We start from the raw sequence: 18,740 nt of genomic DNA on the forward strand, positions 1-18,740 counted from the left end.
TAAAAATTGAACATGTTTTAATTTTTACTTGCGTTTTTTTTTAGCTCGCACAAGACGCTTTTCGTTTCGCTACACCGGAAAACGGTCCTCGAAGTCAAACATTGTTGGGTGTTGCTTTTGAACTTGGGTTGCAGGTTATGCGTATGACATTGACATGCTTGAACTGGCGTCGACGAGAAATGGTTCGATGGTTGGTTACTTGCGCTTCCCATGTTGGACTGGATGCACTGATGTCCATCATGCAGAATTGGTAAGGGTAACTTTATGCTAAGTGAAATTAGTGTTGATAAACATGAAACTCACACTTGAACCGAAACAGTAACTTTTTCTAAACATTCACTAGAAGAAACGGAAATTATATTATTATGTACAAATCTATGATGACTACATTCTGTTTTTCTTTTCAGGTATCATCTTTTTACGCCAACAGAAGCTACAGGACCAGTGGCAACAACAATAATGTCACATTCCACTATAATGCGTTTAAACTTGAGCTTTAGACAGCAAGATGAGCTTTCCAATTGTGCACGAACATTGGCCTTGCAGTGCGCTACGAAAGATCCTCCAAACTGTGCACTTAATGCCTTGACTTTATGCGAGAATGATGCAATGGCATTCGAAACAGCTTACCACATTGTCATTGATGCTGCAACTCACATAATGACCTCAAGTCAGCTGTTTACTATTGCAAGGTACATAGCATCTATAGATTCTCGATTAGAATTTTTTTTCATGAGAACCAACTAATTTCAGATACATGGAACATCGAGGCTATCCATCGCGAGCCTATAATTTGGCGATGCTGGCAATGAAAAATGTTCAATTAGCCTACAACCAGGACACTCACCCTGCAATAAATGATATTCATTGGGCTTGTGCTTTATCTCATTCACTTGGAAAAGCTGAATTATCAAAGATGATTCCGCTTGTGATCAAAAATGTACAATGTGCTACCGTATTATCAGACATTTTACGTCGCTGTAGCGTCCCTACACCGGGAATGCATAATTTTAACGCACATGGTAGAGGTGAGCAAAACAATTTTACCGAAAAAATAATGTTAGTACAACAATTTCCTATTTGCAGGTAACAACATGCGACAGTGTATTAAGTTGAGTTACGATCGAGAACCATTGAATCAGCTTCTTGAAGCTGCGGTATCTGCCTACGTCAATACTACTCATTCCAGGTAAACAAATAAACTTATTTTTGTGTGATTTATATAATTCATGTTCTTCCTCGTTTCAACAGGCTATCGCATATATCTCCGAGACATTACAGTGATTTCATAGATTTTCTTAGTAAGGCAAGAGATACATTTATGCTTGCAAGGGATGGGCCAGCCCACTTCTCTCGGCTCATTGAAAACATAACTATCGCCTATAAGGGTAAGAAAAAATTAGTACGACAGGTGAGACAACGCTTTCAGTTTGTATAGAAATATTACACTAAATATTGTATACATAACACAAAGAGAAAAGAAAACAAACTTATAAGACATTTTTACATTAACCTCTATACAAGTATAGATAGAATAAAAAAATTGACAATTATCGACTCTCAGTCCATAAATATTGAACATTTCCGTTGCGTTTCGTTTTTGCGGATTTCAATTATACATATAAATAAAAAAACAGTATTATTCCCATTGAAAAAGTTCTTCCATCTTGGTTTAGATATGCTTGTGTTATGGTTATTTGTTTTAACAGAGGCTTATTTTGCGTCAAACATCATTTTGTTCGTTTGGATACTCGTTTGTTATTTTAATTATTGTTTGCATTGTCTGCAAAAGATGTTAGGGAATACTCGGTAATGTATCAAAGTCGAGTTCGTAAAACATAATTGACACACAAATTATTACTCGTTAGTATATAACAAATACTAAAGATGTGTAGCATACATAGATAAGTAAGCTTAGAACATGACTTCCATTATAAAATTAAACTAGCCAAGTTGGATAGAGTGGCATCATATAAAATAAACTACCGCAATGCAAGTTGTGAATAATACTAAAATTACAATTTCAAAAAACTTGAACTCTGCACAAGATACAAGCTAAAATAGTAGTACGAAACAACTAATTGCGATTGAAATAATTAAAGTTAGTCACGATTGAAAATAATTACTCGTGCTGGAAAACATGTGACTCTAATTGCGATTGAAATAATTAAAGTTAGTCACGATTGAAAATAATTACTCGTGCTGGAAAACATGTGACTCTAATTAAGCCACACACATTGTACAAATAAAATAGAGATAACACAGCTCATTTCAGTGAGTGTAGTTATAATAAAAAAGTAGTACTGATGAATAATCCTAGTAGATAGAATGCATAACCGCCTATGAATAGTAAATTATCACCAAAATAATTAATCTCGGTAGTTTTGTGTGTAGCGACTGGTAGTAGATAAAATAAACTATATTCGAGAAAATTTGTTTTGAAAATTTCACTGAACTTTGTGCCACCATATCTGTGCCGAACAATTGACTTAGATTTCAGTTTGTAAAAAAAGACAGCGTAATCTTTAGTCTGGTTTCAATAATTTAGTTGAAATACCTCACTATTTAAATTGATTGTTAGATAAATTTACAAATTAATAATTTCTTTCTACTCGCACCTTTGTTTATACCAGACAAGTTTTGTACACTATTGAATAGTCCGTGAGTGGGAACATATATCAATATCAACAAAAGAGGAGAAAATAACTTAAATGCCTGTGCGCAGGGCTCCCATCCTATATACTAGAATAATATAATGAAACAAAAATATAACTACAAACGGAAACAGCAAACATCCAGTATATCGCATTATAAACCAACATTAAATAGAAAATATTTACTGCCAAAAGCTAATCAAAGAGAATCGATAGTTGGTTATGGTAAACGCAAAATAAATACCATGCGTTATATCAGAAATGCTCGTAAGGCAAAGGAACTGAATATAACCACAGTTTTGAATCAACTATTATTACATCGATTATTTTAATGTTCCACTGTTTTGAATTGCATGTAATCAGTCCAAATTTGATTTATATTAATATGGACCATATTCAATATGGACCATATTCTCTCCTCTACAACTAGGTATTCTATATTGATTATTCGTACAGCAGAGCTTTAATTCTCGTTTTATGTTCATTCGTACTAAAGGTCACCATAAATTGGTTTTGAAGTCTTAAATGCCATCTGAGAAAACTCCAGATTTCAGTACAGTGTTATCATAAGCGAGCACCAAGTTATGTCTCTTATGTTTCGATGTAAGTTTAACTCAGGTATAGTAAAGTTTTATTAAAAAAAACATAAGAAAACGTCAATGAATAATTTACATGATACTGCAAAAATAGAACTATCAATAAAACAAAATAAATAATTAAACCTTATTATTATTCCTCATTCTCATTTAGTTATCAGCAACTGTTGGATGACAGTAGTTACAAATCTATCAATTATCTATGTTACATTTTTTGTGCTGAATGCTGAAAAATATCAGGGAAATTACTGTTATATTTCAGGGAAAATCAGGGATTTATATTTCGAAAATTTTTTCGCCGCCCTGAATTGGTTTTGAGTAAACACTTTACTTCAGTGAAAGGATGTTTTTAACGACTTATTGCTGAATGCAGAGTTCTGCTCACAAGTGCAGGCAATGTGAAGATCCTACGTTTTTGTTGGGTGATCAATCGCATCACATCTGTCATTTCGATCATTCGGTTCGCAGAAAAACTACATATGTATATATACATATGTAATTCCAATTCTCAACTGAAGTTTGCTGGGCCCTCTATTGCAGCTGGGGGTAAATTAAATCTACAGTAAACATATTCTCGCCCGCGAATCTTGTTCTCGCGAGAGCAGTACCGGTTCACTTTGCTCCATCTCTATTTCCAAGACTGCCAGCTTTGACATTGATCGTAGTTTCAAGCCTCTGCAAGTCCTCACAGATGCAGAACAGGGAGTTCTACAGATGCAGAACAGGGGGGTTACGGAGTCTGCTTTGACAAGCGAATGGTCGTGAGTTCGAATTGTAAAATACCGTTCGATATATAAACCCATAAGGGGTTTATTCTCAGGCTCTCTCAATTCAAAACAAAGTCATAGTTACCGATACTTTGCAGGGTAACTAATGAGGCTCGGTGAAGAAGAGCAGTAGAGAGGCTATAAATAGGCGTGTAAAAGGAAAGGTAGAAGTATAAAAAAATCCCTGACCACGGTGACAAAAAAGCCCCTCTATTTCCCGTTATAGTCATTGGAGATGCAGAGGCACTGGCGTAGTGTGTGGGGGGGGGGGGGGTTCGGTCCGCCCCGGGTGTCACCCGCTAGGGGGTGACACCCGTGAGGAAAATTTTCATACGTATCGCCCTCAGAAATAAAGTAGGAGGGTGGTATTCAAGACACGACCGCATGACGTTGGACTACGGTATTCTTATATTCCATTAAAACAAATAATAGAGAGAATTGCAACTCTAGTATTTGCTGCAATTTTATCTAACAGTGCATTTCTGAATGCTGAGACGTTAAAACGTTATAAATAATAATATATACTAAAAGAATGGATATCTTTTATTTAATCGCTGTCATTTCATACATGTTCGAATCAACCCTTTGTTTGCTGCACTACCAAGACAATCATTTAATTGAGCGAATTGGTAAAATTTTCCTATCTAAGCAAAAAGCAAACTTTACGAAACTATCTGAAATCGGAGCCCAGAACGATTCAAACGAAAATTTTAAATTTGGAAATTGTTTGACATTTAATCGATAAAACTCATGCTAGGTTAGTTCCAGCCCAGCATATAACTTCATGTATTTGAAAAACAAAAACGTTTGGTTCAATAACTCAATATAGCAAGAGCTCAATCACACGTTTTTCGGTTGTTGTTATCAAGGTTTGGGCGAGTGACAGGATAATATCTTAACTTCTTCAGTTGTGATTTAGAGCATTTCTAATTGTTTTGTTATTTTTCACGATAGCGACAAGTTTGTTTCTTTCTCTGTGTGCGAGAAACAAAATCAAAACCGCGCACCGAGAAACAAAAACGAAAATTTAATGAATGCTCATTGAGAAAACTTGCAACTCTTTTTACCAATAATTTATGATACTCAAAAGAACCCGTTCTGATCTAAATCAAATTTCTAGTAAATAAGTGTTGATCATTCATAGGTAGTAATTTTTCCTCGATGAATTAAGACTGGCTGAAGAAGTTAAAACGCTGCTGTAAAATCAAATTCACAACTGTGTTCGTTAAGACATTTTAATATTTTCAATGACAATAATAATCTTCGATAAACACCCGCTATAGTTATTCACACACATGCTATAACTATCTAAACACGCGTTAAAACTATTCATACACACGCTGTAGCTATAGTTTTTTATACACACATGTCGAAGCTATCCATACACACGCTATTCCTTTCCATACATCCGATACAACTATCTATACACACGCATAAGCTATCCAACCATGTGCTATTACTATCCATACATACGCTATAACTAATCATTACACACGCAGCAGCTATCCACACACAAGCTATAACTATCCGTAAACACGCTGAAGATATACACGCAATAGCCATAATATGCTACACATGCTAGTGTCTTACACACGCTATAGCTAGCCATACACACGCAACAGCGCCATCCCTATCATCGCAAATGTCATAGCAATACAGATGCACATACGCTATATGTGCACACTGCACACACACTAAATGGCGGTAGCTTTCCTAGTGGCGGTGCTGGCTCGTGCAGTTTCTGGCTGTTTTCACCCAACTCAGATCGAAGGAGAACCGAACTGAATGAAGAAATGCAGCTGCCCACTACCTCCGCCGCTGCTGCCTGATACTACCGCTCTGGTTCTGCTGCAGCTCAGTTTGGCCGCTGGAATCAGCCACCGCTGCTGATTATACAAGACCGGCCTGGTGGCCTTCCACTTGTTAACTGATGAGGCCTTCCACTTGCTATGAGACGACACAGGCTATTATATAGCCCAAAGCAAAAATCCATCCGCGAGCAAACAAGAAGCGAGCTTGTGATTGGTTGAATGTGCACGACTTTTAACACAACTTTTAACTAGTTTAGTATCGAAAACATATTTAAATTATTATATGACAATCTTGCGCAATATTTCCCCTATCAATCAAGCCATTGGTGTTTAGAATCTGTTCAGTGGTAATGATAAAAGAAGCATTTTAAAACGGTGTTGAAACAACTGTTGCAGCTACCGAAAGCGAGCTCGTTATTGGTTGAAAGCTGCGAGACTGTTTACAAAGTCAGATCGGTTGTATCCGTTAGTGTCGTCTGTGCTTGTGAAGAGAGGTGGTGATTGGTTGCTCGGTATGATTTAGACAATCGATGTGATTTATCAATTTTTCAATAGTGTATCTCGAACAATAGGTTATTTTTGTTACATAAATTCAACCGTAAAAGAATTTCTAATCGGTTGATGCCAAAACCTCGAAATTCTGAAAAGAAATGACTGATATATAAGCGCTCAAAACCTGACCACTTTTCCCTGGTTTTCCCCGGTTGAATTACTAGATTTTTAAATTCAGGTGCCTAACTTCGATATAGACGTTAGTCCAACGTCAAAAAAGATTAGAGTTGATTTGCTTATCTTTCAAATCGGGTAAATAAAATCCGCGCTATTGCAAAAAAATCCCGTTTGGAAATACGTGGGGTGACACCCAGGGGGAGAAGGGGTGACACCCAAATTTCCCGCCCCGGGTGTCACCCGGTCACACTACGCCACTGTGCAGAGGTAAACTTTCGGACTCCGGCAACAACCTTTGTAAGTTGTAAACACTTCCTTCTTTCCTTCCCTAATCGACCGTAAGGACATAGCCGGCGCCATAATCGATCTATACGAAACGGAAGCTACTGAATTGTATATACATTGAAGATGGTAAATACATTCCAAATAGCCATCTATATGTGGTTCTTTGTGCAACTTCACCAGCTCAGATTCCACCACGGAGGTGCAACTACGAAATGTGCGGTCGTTCAAGATCCAAGATCCAGCAAACACCACCATTGTTACTCCCAGGTATTTACGCCTCTTTTCATCAGCAAAAAGAAACACTCGACTTCCACGTTTCCCTAATCTACCAAACACTACGACTGTCTATTCAAAGTTGTCAGGTACTCCTGCTGCCAATGCTTCCAAAAACCATCTGCTAACTGTTGTGCTTTGCTGTAATTTCTCCTCAGCGCCTCGCAGCTAAGTTTTTCGGGCTCCTCGATGGCGAACAATCTGCCAATGAACGGCCTCGCAAGAAGTGATTCGGTGTCAATGCCTCTTTGTCTTCCTTCACGTTAGTCGACACATGAGCGACGATTTAACTAAATTTTCAGCTCATTTAGAACCGTCAGTTTTTGACCGTCAACAAAATCACCTATCGCCTCTTCAACTGAGTGTACCATTCTCTCCCACCCGTCTCCCATGTGTGGGACCGAAAAAGCTTTGAATGACCATCAGTCTTCACTCCATTGTATGTATCGGCGCATGCAGTACTGGAGAGCTACATAATCGCAAGATTACAGAGTCTGCATTGACATGAGAAAAGTCGTAAGTTCGATTATAAGCTTATTATAATATGTGCTATTGGTGATATTGTGCAGAAACAAACCCTAGGTAGAAGATCACTCGACTCGTGGATCGATGAAAACCGTAGCTAAATGCGCGTCAGAATGTGATCTGCAGGACACATGAACACCGAAAAGTTAAACGCATATTGTACACCGAACAACCAGTACGATGTACACATTTTGGAGTGCCTATATTCATTGATTCAACTATATGCGTGCGTCACTACGCATTCGGTGGTCGGTAAAGTGTTTAGGATCAGGTCAAAGCTTGTTGTTGTACATACAGCAAGCTGCCGACACGTACAACGCGCACCACACACATTTTGTGCCTCTGGGTTGCGATAGCAACCAGCCTGAACCGGGTCTCGCATAAGGGATGGATATTGAGATGACACTCACCCAAGCAAGCGGCATGCACGCACGATAACAGAAAGCGAAAGAGAAAACACATTTACACGATGGTAAGACGTGATCGCACGCCGCGCATTGGGCCCTCGTTCTCGAGTCCAGTCATGTCATCGTAATACATCATTATGTGTATATGTATATCATGATCCTTCCGCAGGTGAACCGGAAACTACGGAAACTTTGTTACGATTTTTACTTCCTCTAAATCATCAAGTGCGGTCAACTTCAGCGAGTCAAATGTAATCCGCGAGGGACCAGCAAATGTTCACTTCTAAAGACCTCAATCAATAATCCATCGATAGTGGTGACGGGCGGTATGTACAAAGGGTAGGGACGTAACACATCTGTTCAACTGAAGAACCAAAAACGAGGTAAAATCTCTTTATTTTAAGTATCGACATCTAGCGGTGGAGAGCATGCATTTTACACTCGAAATTTCATTACGCTTATATTCCATTCATTCAACAAAAGGACTGTATGAGCTCTCGCCGCTTTTTTATCGAGAGAATCCTTTGTTCTCCCCGGTACTGGTATAGCGAGGGTGCCTTTTTATGATAAACGTACAGTACCACCCGCATACGTGCAACGGTTTTTATGTAGATATATTTTTAATGAATTTCATTGTTGCCCAAGTTGAAAACTGAATATTTTGACTAACGACAATCAATTTTTACATTGTACCCAATGAAGTAAGCAGTGCTTGTACAGCGCGTCTGATATGCATTTCTAGCAATGTTAAGTATAAAAAACGGTACGAGAAATAAATATTGTCGTTGATCGAGAAATTCGGTTTCCAAGTCCAACGAAAATATTCAACTAACAGGTTGAAATAGTTTTAGCAGTCGTGAGGTGTACGATCCAAGAAAGTTTGTTAGACAATGTTTCAACGGTCAACTAACAGGTTGAAATAGTTTTAGCAGTCCTGAGGTGTACGATCCAAGAAAATTTGTTAGACAATGTTTCAACGGTCAACTAACAGGTTGAAATAGTTTTAGCAGTCGTGAGGTGTACGATCCAAGAAAATTTGTTAGACAATGTTTGAATGGTTGAAAGATTTTTAGTTTAATTTGTTTCATTGACGTTGATTGTGAATTGTTACTGAATTTCCACTTTAAAGATCTCTTGAATGCGATCCTGTCTTAACTTGATTTTGATAGGTTCAACTATTCAAGATCACCTTTTTGTCTGGTCATTAAAGCAAAAAAAATAGTTTTTTGGTACATGTTCAAACTATTGGAGCGAACTGTTCGAACGATGCACTATATAATCAATGTAGGATGGAACAGCAAAAAATGAATGCGAAAGCTTGGGCACCGATTTGCTGCAGAGTTTTGTTCGAAGTTGCATATCTGTTCTGTGATAGTAAGCAAGACAGTATTACAATCTCTCGATTAAGGGGAAAACAAAGCTTGGAAAATATTTATAATGACGACGTAATTAACGAAACAAAGTGAAAGAGGAGAGAATCTCTCATTGTTACTTAGGTCCTTTTGAAAAATTACGCGAGAAATAATGAACAAAATGAATTTTCTTTTTCCCGGCTTTATCGAGCCCCAGAGAAAATCCCATAAGGAACTGTCAAAAAGTTATTTACAAAATCAAGGCAGCATTTTTCGAGTAGGAACGAAACAAATGCAGGGCTGCGCCCATATATAGATGACAGTTCTAAAAGGTATGCTATTCACGTCGATGCATTAGTATTAGCACAGATAACAGACATCCAAGCTAATTTTGCTTCATGTGTAAAAAGATGAAACGGTTTTTTAGCATGTCGCAATACGCAGCATGGTGGCGCTAAGAACACTTAGTGGTCAATGATTCGATAAAATCGATAGTTTTCCAGCTCTTATCGATATTATTGCAATAAGAAGCGTTGCCGTTTTTTAATGTAGAAATTTTGAGCAGTCGTAATTTGTACATAATCGACAATTTTGTTCAATCCCAGTTTATGTTTGCGATAAATTTGTTTGTTTTAGTGTTGCTATGAAAAAAATACACAAACCTTGTAGCCGGCCCTGGTCGATCCCTAGCTTGCGGGCAGCTTAAGCGCCACTCCGAAACGGAGACTGCCCACCTAGATTAGTTTTGCCCGGTTGAGACTCCCCTAAAGGGTCGTTCCAAAGAATATACCAAAAAAAAAGGAATCAGGATCGGACCAGATGGCTACACAAAGTTCGGTCACCAAAAACGGGTCGACACCCTTTTATCCCCCAGCAGAAATCTTCAACACCATCTATTCTCTCAGAGAGTTTGCGGTGAGAAACCACCCGCACTATAATTTCTCATCACGGGTAATGCCGCTATTTACCACCAGAGATCGTACGCAATCTGGAAGAAAAGCTTTGCCGACCATTCGAATCTCGCCACGCGGAAGACGAAACTATCACAAACGGAAAACGAACCAAAATGACGTGAAACACTACAACCGGACCTAAACCTTGCGGGAGCATTACATAAACAAAACTACAACACTATCTGCATGAAACAAACTCCATATATTATTATTGAAGAACAGGTTTGTATTTAAATCTAGCAAGCATGCTTTTATATTATAAATTTCATTGTATGTGTGTAACTTATCGTCTAGACTAAGCTCCTATTGTGTGCGTTTTTTCTCTCCCTATCTCTAGTGCTCATTGACCCATGTGCTTTTCAAGTTTCGATCAGCTGCTCCAGAATGGATATTTGCAGTGACGTCCTGCGGTGCGAGCAGATGGCTAGCTACCCGGGATTTAGATTTGTTGAGTGGGGCGATCAAAAATTCTGAAACGCGTGCACGCTATTTCGGCCTCCACTCAACTGCAAAAATCATGAGCGCGGTTCCGATACCGGCCAGTGCGACTAATAGCCGATTATTGGGGAATCACAATTAAATTGTGGGGTCCTTCATGGACGCGCCCACCGCTCTCGAGAGTAAATTGGAACGACTCACCAATAGATCGCTGTGTGCTGCTGCTGATGCTGATGTTGGTCGTTGGCGTGTTAAACTGCTGCTGCTGGCGATCACATTAGGATCAGGTCAAAGCTTGTTGTTGTACATACAGCAAGCTGCCGACACGTACAACGCGCACCACACACATTTTGTGCCTCTGGGTTGCGATAGCAACCAGCCTGAACCGGGTCTCGCATAAGGGATGGATATTGAGATGACACTCACCCAAGCAAGCGGCATGCACGCACGATAACAGAAAGCGAAAGAGAAAACACATTTACACGATGGTAGGACGTGATCGCACGCCGCGCATTGGGCCCTCGTTCTCGAGTCCAGTCATGTCATCGTAATACATCATTATGTGTATATGTATATCATGATCCTTCCGCAGGTGAACCGGAAACTACGGAAACTTTGTTACGATTTTTACTTCCTCTAAATCATCAAGTGCGGTCAACTTCAGCGAGTCAAATGTAATCCGCGAGGGACCAGCAAATGTTCACTTCTAAAGACCTCAATCAATAATCCATCGATAGTGGTGACGGGCGGTATGTACAAAGGGTAGGGACGTAACACATCTGTTCAACTGAAGAACCAAAAACGAGGTAAAATCTCTTTATTTTAAGTATCGACATCTAGCGGTGGAGAGCATGCATTTTACACTCGAAATTTCATTACGCTTATATTCCATTCATTCAACAAAAGGACTGTATGAGCTCTCGCCGCTTTTTTATCGAGAGAATCCTTTGTTCTCCCCGGTACTGGTATAGCGAGGGTGCCTTTTCATGATAAACGTACAGTACCACCCGCATACGTGCAACGGTTTTTATGTAGATATATTTTTAATGAATTTCATTGTTGCCCAAGTTGAAAACTGAATATTTTGACTAACGACAATCAATTTTTACATTGTACCCAATGAAGTAAGCAGTGCTTGTACAGCGCGTCTGATATGCATTTCTAGCAATGTTAAGTATAAAAAACGGTACGAGAAATAAATATTGTCGTTGATCGAGAAATTCGGTTTCCAAGTCCAACGAAAATATTCAACTAACAGGTTGAAATAGTTTTAGCAGTCGTGAGGTGTACGATCCAAGAAAATTTGTTAGACAATGTTTCAACGGTCAACTAACAGGTTGAAATAGTTTTAGCAGTCGTGAGGTGTACGATCCAAGAAAATTTGTTAGACAATGTTTCAACGGTCAACTAACAGGTTGAAATAGTTTTAGCAGTCGTGAGGTGTACGATCCAAGAAAATTTGTTAGACAATGTTTCAACGGTAAACTAACAGGTTGAAATAGTTTTAGCAGTCGTGAGGTGTACGATCCAAGAAAATTTGTTAGACAATGTTTGAATGGTTGAAAGATTTTTAGTTTAATTTGTTTCATTGACGTTGATTGTGAATTGTTACTGAATTGTTACTGTTTCCACTTTAAAGATCTCTTGAATACGATCCTGTCTTAACTTGATTTTGATAGATTCAACTATTCAAGATCACCTTTTTGTCTGGTCATTAAAGCAAAAAAAAAATAGTTTTTTGGTACATGTTCAAACTATTGGAGCGAACTGTTCGAACGATGCACTGTATAATCAATGTAGGATGGAACAGCAAAAAATGAATGCGAAAGCTGAGGCACCGATTTGCTGCAGAGTTTTGTTCGAAGTTGCATATCTGTTCTGTGATAGCAAGCAAGACAGTATTACAATCTCTCGATTAAGGGGAAGAAAGCTTGGAAAATATTTATAATGACGACGTAATTAACGAAACAAAGTGAAAGAGGAGAGAATCTCTCATTGTTACTTAGGTCCTTTTGAAAAATTACGCGAGAAATAATGAACAAAATGAATTTTCTTTTTCCCGGCTTTATCGAGCCCCAGAGAAACTCCCATAAGAAACTGTCAAAAAGTTATTTACAAAATCAAGGCAGCATTTTTCGAGTAGGAACGAGACAAATGCAGGGCTGCGCCCATATATAGATGACAGTTCTAAAAGGTATGCTATTCACGTCGATGCATTAGTATTAGCACAGATAACAGACATCCAAGCTAATTTTGCTTCATGTGTAAAAAGATGAAACGGTTTTTTAGCATGTCGCAATACGCAGCATGGTGGCGCTAAGAACACTTAGTGGTCAATGATTCGATAAAATCGATAGTTTTCCAGCTCTTATCGATATTATTGCAATAAGAAGCGTTGCCGTTTTTTAATGTAGAAATTTTGAGCAGTCGTAATTTGTACATAATCGACAATTTTGTTCAATCCCAGTTTATGTTTGCGATAAATTTGTTTGTTTTAGTGTTGCTATGAAAAAAATACACAAACCTTGTAGCCGGCCCTGGTCGATCCCTAGCTTGCGGGCAGCTTAAGCGCCACTCCGAAACGGAGACTGCCCACCTAGATTAGTTTTGCCCGGTTGAGACTCCCCTAAAGGGTCGTTCCAAAGAATATACCAAAAAAAAAGGAATCAGGATCGGACCAGATGGCTACACAAAGTTCGGTCACCAAAAACGGGTCGACACCCTTTTATCCCCCAGCAGAAATCTTCAACACCATCTATTCTCTCAGAGAGTTTGCGGTGAGAAACCACCCGCACTATAATTTCTCATCACGGGTAATGCCGCTATTTACCACCAGAGATCGTACGCAATCTGGAAGAAAAGCTTTGCCGACCATTCGAATCTCGCCACGCGGAAGACGAAACTATCACAAACGGAAAACGAACCAAAATGACGTGAAACACTACAACCGGACCTAAACCTTGCGGGAGCATTACATAAACAAAACTACAACACTATCTGCATGAAACAAACTCCATATATTATTATTGAAGAACAGGTTTGTATTTAAATCTAGCAAGCATGCTTTTATATTATAAATTTCATTGTATGTGTGTAACTTATCGTCTAGACTAAGCTCCTATTGTGTGCGTTTTTTCTCTCCCTATCTCTAGTGCTCATTGACCCATGTGCTTTTCAAGTTTCGATCAGCTGCTCCAGAATGGATATTTGCAGTGACGTCCTGCGGTGCGAGCAGATGGCTAGCTACCCGGGATTTAGATTTGTTGAGTGGGGCGATCAAAAATTCTGAAACGCGTGCACGCTATTTCGGCCTCCACTCAACTGCAAAAATCATGAGCGCGGTTCCGATACCGGCCAGTGCGCCTAATAGCCGATTATTGGGGAATCCCAATTAAATTGTGGGGTCCTTCATGGACGCGCCCACCGCTCTCGAGAGTAAATTGGAACGACTCACCAATAGATTGCTGTGTGCTGCTGCTGATGCTGATGTTGGTCGTTGGCGTGTTAAACTGCTGCTGCTGGCGATCACATTAGGCCAACGCGGTCGATCGGCACACGCCGATTTGGATGATGAAAATAATTCACTGCATAGTGCCGCTTTCCGGGATCCCTCGACCGGAAACGGCCACTAGCCTCACCGGAGGACTTTTGTCTTTCCGATGCTGGTCACGTGGGCAGATGAAGTGCGATCTGCGAATGTCCCGCGCGATGAAACGGCTGCCGGGAAAAATTTCGTCCTGGGGAAAAACGGTACGCGTTGCGTCTTTCGCTGTCCTGTTCTCGCTCGTTCGGCTGTGGGTGAGAGTGCGCAGCCTTGTGGCTGTACAAACGGGGTCATTAGCATATGGTCGGGGTCAATGGCTTTGAACTTTGAGCACATTTACCTTTTTACTTTGCACACAATTTCAAAACGCACTATTCGCGCTGAATAAATTTCAATTAGACTTCACTTTGTAACGAGCCTATTGTACACTAAAGGACAAGGAATTAAGACAAGTTACTAATAAATCACGTCACTAAACTTACTTAACAAAAATTAATTAGAAAATGCGGACAACAGACTTTCAACGCGACACTTCCAAATTGCTTGACGATCTAGGACGAAATGAACGATCATTATTAGTCCTCAGATAAGGGAAGGTGATTTCGTACGAATTAACAGGAAGTACGTAATTTCCCGCAAATCTCGTCGTGAATATTCGGAAATCTACAATTCTGCTGGTTGTTTCATTTTGGTTGCCGTCATTGGGCCCTATCTGTCCCTCTCCAATCATTTTTTGGCAATTCTATATGGGAACTACTTCGGGTTTTCTCAACCGCCTAATCTAGAGATGCACATTCTCGGAGAGACGCGTGCGCTAGGGTGTTGCGACAGATACGACAAACCACGATTGTCTACATCTTGGCGCCACACAATTGTGTTGATCGATTATAAATTAATTCTAAACAAATTCTTGAAATACTATGACCGCTACAACCTCACAAAAACAGTGTTGTATCGTTGCAAAACAGCGACTCTACTATTTGTGAGAACTTTCATACGTCTGGCAGCTTTGACTATAATCCAGCGTTGCCATCACTAGAGTGGTTCAAGTCGCAAGTTGCAGAAAGATGTCGTTAGCATTCCAAACGAGTAAGAATTTGAAATCTTACACACGATTTCTGGAGTTTTTGTTCTAGCTTGGATATCTGTTATCTGTGGTATTAGTGATCGTTATGAACTTTTTTCAATTTTGTATGAAATTTGAAATGATTTTGCATTTTAAACTAAACTTATAAAACATACTTCCCTGAAAAGTTATAGAAATGATGTTGAAACATGTTTTATTTGTGGGGAATACATAAACATGCTGCGGTTTAGGTAAAATATGCTGTTTTTCATCAATTTGCCGGTAACCTTTTTGCACTTTTCGTTTTTTTATTGTAGTCTAATAGCGCTTCTAAATAGAGTCGCTTATGTTTCATACAGTAACAAAAGTCATGAGCTATGACAATGACTAAGATTATGCTCCAACTATTAGAAATATAGCATTTTCATATATTTTATTTCGACATATTGTCACACTAAATCTAAATTGATATCAATTTCTAGTGTGTTTCAACTGGAGATTCACTCTCCAACCAAAACAATCAGATATAAAACAACATAAAACGAGAAATTTCCAAAAATGTTCTGAATTCCATACAAAACGCGAAATTTTTCATAACGAGGTTTGTTTGTGTGCGTGGATAGACTAAAATGTAGCATACCTTGTAGAACTGTCATCATACTTGGGCTTTTCACATGTTCAACGAGAAATCACACACTTATTTCCGCCTTGATTGTTCGGTAATTTTTATTACGGTCGCGTTCAGTAAACTTGAAATTTTACTGATCATTCTGTAATTTCCTGAAAAATTACTGATGTCGGTTAACTTTTTTGCCGAAATACTGTTCAATAAAACTCACTTGACAGGTTCAGCAAAAACATTGCTGACCTCTTCAGTAAACTAGAATATTTTTTGCACTTTTTTATAGTTCAGTATATATTTAACGATCTATCAGCACTTATTCAGATGTTGCTGAGTAATCTCTAATTGTTTTACTGAACTTTTGTTTATTTTACTATACTGTTCGGTAATTTTTCTGCATCTGTCATAACAGAATCGCACATCAGAAGTTTGCCATTTTGAGATTTTCAGAAAAGTTTCGGGGCTGTGTTATTCAAAGTGTTCTACGAGCCATTTGGACAAAAAACTCTAAAAGCGGTATCGTGCTTTCAAATTTACCACCACAGTAGATTAATTTACATGAAGTCTTTAATAAAAAGTTTATATTCGCCATGATATAAAACGTATCTAGTTTTAGTAGAATGTGCATGAAACATCAGTATAATGGTCTGAACAATCCGAAATACCTGTATGAAGTTAGTCATCGGTTGCAATAGCAGCTATAGGAATAGTTACATTCATATTTATCTATATTATTATAACCGGGAAAAAGCTTACATTGCATTTTGCGGAACACTTGTAAATTTGTGACGAATCATCAGCTTTGTATATGCCGACTCATGCAGCAACTTTTGATGGACGCTTTGTACATTTTTGCTGAGCCCCTGGGTTTGGTGGTTAGCCTATAGGGCGCGTACTCCCGGGTGGCGGATGGGAGTGGGAGATGAAGAGAGTTGGCCATCTGTTACTTTTCCTTTTTCCTATTATGACTTCTCTTGGCTATCTCCTATGTGGGAGAATTCTTCTATATATTAAAATATGCTTTTATTTTACAAAAGGCTAGTTTTGAAGAATGGATCTCACACGTGGACCAAACCACCGTTTTGTTGTTTTTGTTTTTCGCTTTTTTTCTTTTTCTTCTCTTTTTTTCTTTCTATATTGTCTTTCTTTTTTTTCTACTTTTCCTTAGAAATAAATCCTCGGTTAGATTCGGTGTTGGCGCGGCTTAAAATTATGCAGTTTTGAGTTTTCAATGGCAAACGATGCTAAATACGATTAAATTTTATCTCACAAAGACCCGTTTCAAAATTCACAAAAAATCCAGAGTTTTAAGGAGATGCGCCTTTATAGCTCAAATTTAAAATATTCTAAAAAGACCACGAAATGAGATTACAACTCGTATAACTTGCCCATTATCGACCTGAACAGGTTCAACTAAAACAGGAAGTCTTGAAATCAGAGAGTCTGGTTGCACTTCTTGAGCTGCGGATCAACTTCCTTTGTGGTCCGTAGTTATTTTGCAATTTCTAAGTTAAATTGACAAAGTTTATCAGTGCTTTTGGTCTCTGTGGAAAATTACAAGAGCACAGTGTTCCGAAATAGTGCGCGATAATCAAGCAGTGCTTTAAAAGCTAATAATTTAAATGGTTTTCTCTTGTGACAAGTGTTCCATTAGGGTAAACAAACGAACAGCTTATAACTGTTGAGTGGCAGAAACTGCATGCTACTATACTAATCTTGCGTGAGATTATAAAGCTATAAACTTTCAGCTTGCAAAAAACTTGTATGCAACTGAAAAAAGCTTCTTGTGCGCAGCTTACAAGCGCTTACGCAAGGATACAAGAGCTTTACTGGTGAAACTTGCGCAATTGTGACTTGTGTGCGCACTAACACACAGTGGGCCAATTTACTAAAAACGATGAAAAAAAAATATTTTTAATTATATAAATAAATTAATTAAAACATAATTTAAATTTAAAATTGAATTTAAGAAATAAATTGGTCTCACAATAAAACGGAAATTATTGAAATCAATCTTAAATAAGGTTGATAAAATGTCACTGGAAAAATCTCTCGGTAATCAAACCGAACGAGATATATTTTCCAAAAATGCAATCTGCTAAGTTCCTACAAGTGAATCTCCACCACGCTAAAGGCGCATCGGCAGTCCTTAGTAGGAAATTCAAAAAGGAGGAGCTAGACATGGTTCTTATTCAAGAACCATGGTGCAATAAAGGTAAAATATTAGGGATTCAAATGAATTCTGGCAAACTATGTTACGACGATTCACAGAGTTCGCCAAGAGCTGCAGTTCTAGTGAACAAAGCAGTAAAATGCTATCCTGTGACAGAATTTGTAAAACGAGATATTGTAGCGGTCATGGTTCAGGTGCCAACCACCAGGGGGAATACTGAGGTAATTGTTGCTTCGTCTTATTTTCCAGGTGAAATAAATGAGGCGCCTCCTCCTGAGATTGCTTCGTTTGTCAAATTTTGCAGAGACAATAATAGGGCATGCATCATAGGCTGTGATGCCAACGCTCATCATACAGTTTGGGGGAGCAAGGGCGTTAATGGTCGTGGTGAGTGCCTATTGGAGTTTCTCTCGTCAAATAATATAGATATATGCAAAAAAGGTAACAAACCAACATTTACAAACGCTATCAGAGGTGAAGTTTTGGATCTGACGCTATGCAGTCCAGCAATTTCTGAAAAAATAGCTAACTGGCATGTATCGGATGAAACCTCACTATCTGATCACAAGCACATTTTTTTTGAATGGATTGGTGGGAAACCATCA

The 18,740-nt window shown here is 38.6% G+C and overlaps 1 protein-coding gene across 3 annotated transcripts in view; it reads left to right on the forward strand.

The window, feature by feature from the left end:
* Positions 1-3,380, forward strand: part of LOC129727086 (uncharacterized) — a 42,081-nt gene extending 38,701 nt beyond the window's left edge. For all 3 annotated transcript variants that reach the window (XM_055684528.1, XM_055684531.1, XM_055684530.1), the window contains exons 6-10: positions 45-250; positions 408-692; positions 754-1,028; positions 1,087-1,189; positions 1,252-3,380. In XM_055684528.1, coding sequence (XP_055540503.1) covers positions 45-250; positions 408-692; positions 754-1,028; positions 1,087-1,189; positions 1,252-1,438 — 1,056 coding nt within the window. In that variant the 3' untranslated portion in view covers positions 1,439-3,380. The remainder of the gene's footprint in view (positions 1-44; positions 251-407; positions 693-753; positions 1,029-1,086; positions 1,190-1,251) is intronic.
* The last annotated feature ends 15,360 nt before the right edge of the window (positions 3,381-18,740 follow it).

The sequence above is a fragment of the Wyeomyia smithii genome, chromosome 3 (assembly GCF_029784165.1).
Source record: "Wyeomyia smithii strain HCP4-BCI-WySm-NY-G18 chromosome 3, ASM2978416v1, whole genome shotgun sequence".
Lineage (NCBI taxonomy): Eukaryota > Metazoa > Arthropoda > Insecta > Diptera > Culicidae > Wyeomyia > Wyeomyia smithii.